We start from the raw sequence: 2371 nt of genomic DNA on the forward strand, positions 1-2371 counted from the left end.
CTGTAAACAACCCTACTGAGAGGAGAGAAGTACCGAGTCGAACGAGACGGCTGTAAATGAGAGCTGCTGCTTTGTCAGACTAATTTATTTTAATTTGAAGCCTTATCAACACAGACCGGTTTCATTCACTTCCTCCACTGCTGTATGCTAAAACAACTAGCAGACACTGTGCAGAAAGTCGACGTCATTCAAAACTCCGCCTTCTGTTCTCTGATTGGCCCAGGAGAAATTCTTCTCTGTAGAAGAAATCCCAGACGGAGCAGTGAAGGAAACTAGAATAAAGTTGAACTGTGTAGGAAGGCAAGGATCAGGCTAACCAGAACCTGTTTTCCAGGAGAAATTCCAGTGTTTCTGTTGCCATTCACATTGTTCTTATTCATTTATTCAATACCATCAATAACTTGTCCAGGGTGTACCTCACCACTCACACAATGATCAACAGCAAGGCACAGTGTGGTGAGGTGTGCTGCAGTTCAGGGCTTTCTGTTGGTTGTGTAGAAGTTTGGTTTGGCTTTAAGCCAAGAAAATAAACATTATTACGCATTTCTAAATTAAAAAAAGAAAGAAAACGTTCCTCCATCATCTAAGGATCATGAAGAGCATGATTAAAAAAAACACCCGTAAGATTTCTGTTAGTAAAACATCATGGAAACAACTTCTTTACCTCGAGAGCAGTCAGGCCGTAAGAAGCCTGGGAAACAGTGYCATATTCCTGAGAGACAGTCACCATTCCCATGGCAGTTCTGAGGACACTCCATAATGGATTCTGGTTCACAATATGAGAGAGAGACACACACAGAGAGAGAGATTTAAGTGATGCTAATTAATTAATTTCCAATGTTCCCAAAGACTTTATTGTTTTAATTCCAACAACAGTGGCTGATTACAACATCACTGAGGAGCTGGCTCACCTATAGTGATGGTGTTGTAGAAAACTTGTTCTGTGTTKCGTCCATCGTTGTAAACGGCCACGTGCCAAATCCCCGTGTCCAGGTACTGGATGAACCCAGCTTCCAGCACGGTGACTGAGCGTGCGTGTCGAGACCCACCATCAGACTCCTCAGCATGGAAACCATCCAGGTGTGCGTACACCGAGTCTGTGTCACGGAGCGCTCTCTTGTCTTTGGAAATAAGACGACTACCATCCAGCAGCTCCACAAAGTCGTACTGAAGCACAAAATACAAGACAGCAAACAGGTTCAGTTGTTGTTGGTCTCACTAAGTTCACAGTCTTTAGAGAATGTTAAGAATRGCTTTAAAGTATCAGAGTTTAGGCATATATCTAAGCTGAAACATCTCCAKATTTTACAACAGAAGTTCTGATTGAAAAAAAAAACTATTTTAACATAAATGTGGGAAAACATTTGCAAAAATGATACCATTCTTAAACTGCAGACACAAGCTGCACAAAATCACTTGGAGTGCCACAAATGGCCTACGATCTGCACTAGGGGTGTCCCGATACCAGTTTTTTCAAGACTGAGTACAAGTACGAGTATTTCAGTTTAGGTACTCACCGATACCGATACTGGTATCGGTCTCGGGACACCTCTAATCTGCACCTACGTTAGGCTACGTTCACACTGCAAGTCTTAATGCTCAATTCTGATTCTGTGGAAAAGGATTTGTTTCTCTAGTTGTTATATTTTAACCAGACTCCAGTATGAACCWCTCATGGCATTGATGTGACTTGAAGGTGGATAAAATGAGGTGACGCCACATTCAGAAATAAACATGATGCTACATGTTAGCATGTTGATTCTTAAGTTGTGCAATCAGAGGCAATTCATTATTTGACCTGCTTGTTTAGTTCAGTGTTTACACATGAACCTGCCTCTGACTGGATACTTTGCAGTGTGTATTTAGAGCAATGTGCTGAAAGTATCAGTCCAGTCACTTTAGTACCAAGAAGGTCCAAGACCGATGGGACTGTCATACGTTTCAGTGGACTCTCAGTCATCCAGAATATGGAAAAAGAAAAAGATGAAGCAATTGGACTTTTGTTCTTGTCCATTGCAGACACATGTTAATGTTCATGCACGTGTGTGTGTGGTGTTCAGAAAACCAACCTGTGTGTGTGAGGGTGGTAAACCTTTGCGTCCATAAACACCAACCAAAGCATCTTTCTGGACAGATATGTTGAATTTTAAGAACTGTGGTTGATCAATATACATGTGGGACCTCCAAAATACACCTGAAAAAAGAACAAAAAATAAAACAACCTGTGATTTGATGATTTAAGGCTTCATTTACACACTTCCCCCCTCGATATAATTAAAACATGCGTTTCCATTGCAAATGTGCGCAAAACTTTGTTGATATTCTGTTAATGTCGAAAACACAGTTTTGCAACTGCTGTGTTTCTATTAAG

General features: G+C 41.1%; 1 protein-coding gene across 1 annotated transcript in view; it reads right to left on the bottom strand.

Moving 5' to 3' along the window:
* Nucleotides 1-2371, bottom strand: part of tenm3 (teneurin transmembrane protein 3) — a gene marked incomplete at its 5' end in the record, with an annotated part of 142446 nt that overhangs the window by 124587 nt on the left and 15488 nt on the right. The window contains 3 exon segments of the mRNA XM_014023597.1: nt 665-766; nt 912-1167; nt 2070-2194. Of these exon segments, the coding sequence (XP_013879051.1) occupies nt 665-766; nt 912-1167; nt 2070-2194 (483 nt within the window).

The sequence above is a fragment of the Austrofundulus limnaeus genome, unplaced genomic scaffold (genome assembly GCF_001266775.1).
Source record: "Austrofundulus limnaeus strain Quisiro unplaced genomic scaffold, Austrofundulus_limnaeus-1.0 Scaffold379, whole genome shotgun sequence".
NCBI classification, from domain to species: Eukaryota; Metazoa; Chordata; class Actinopteri; order Cyprinodontiformes; family Rivulidae; genus Austrofundulus; species Austrofundulus limnaeus.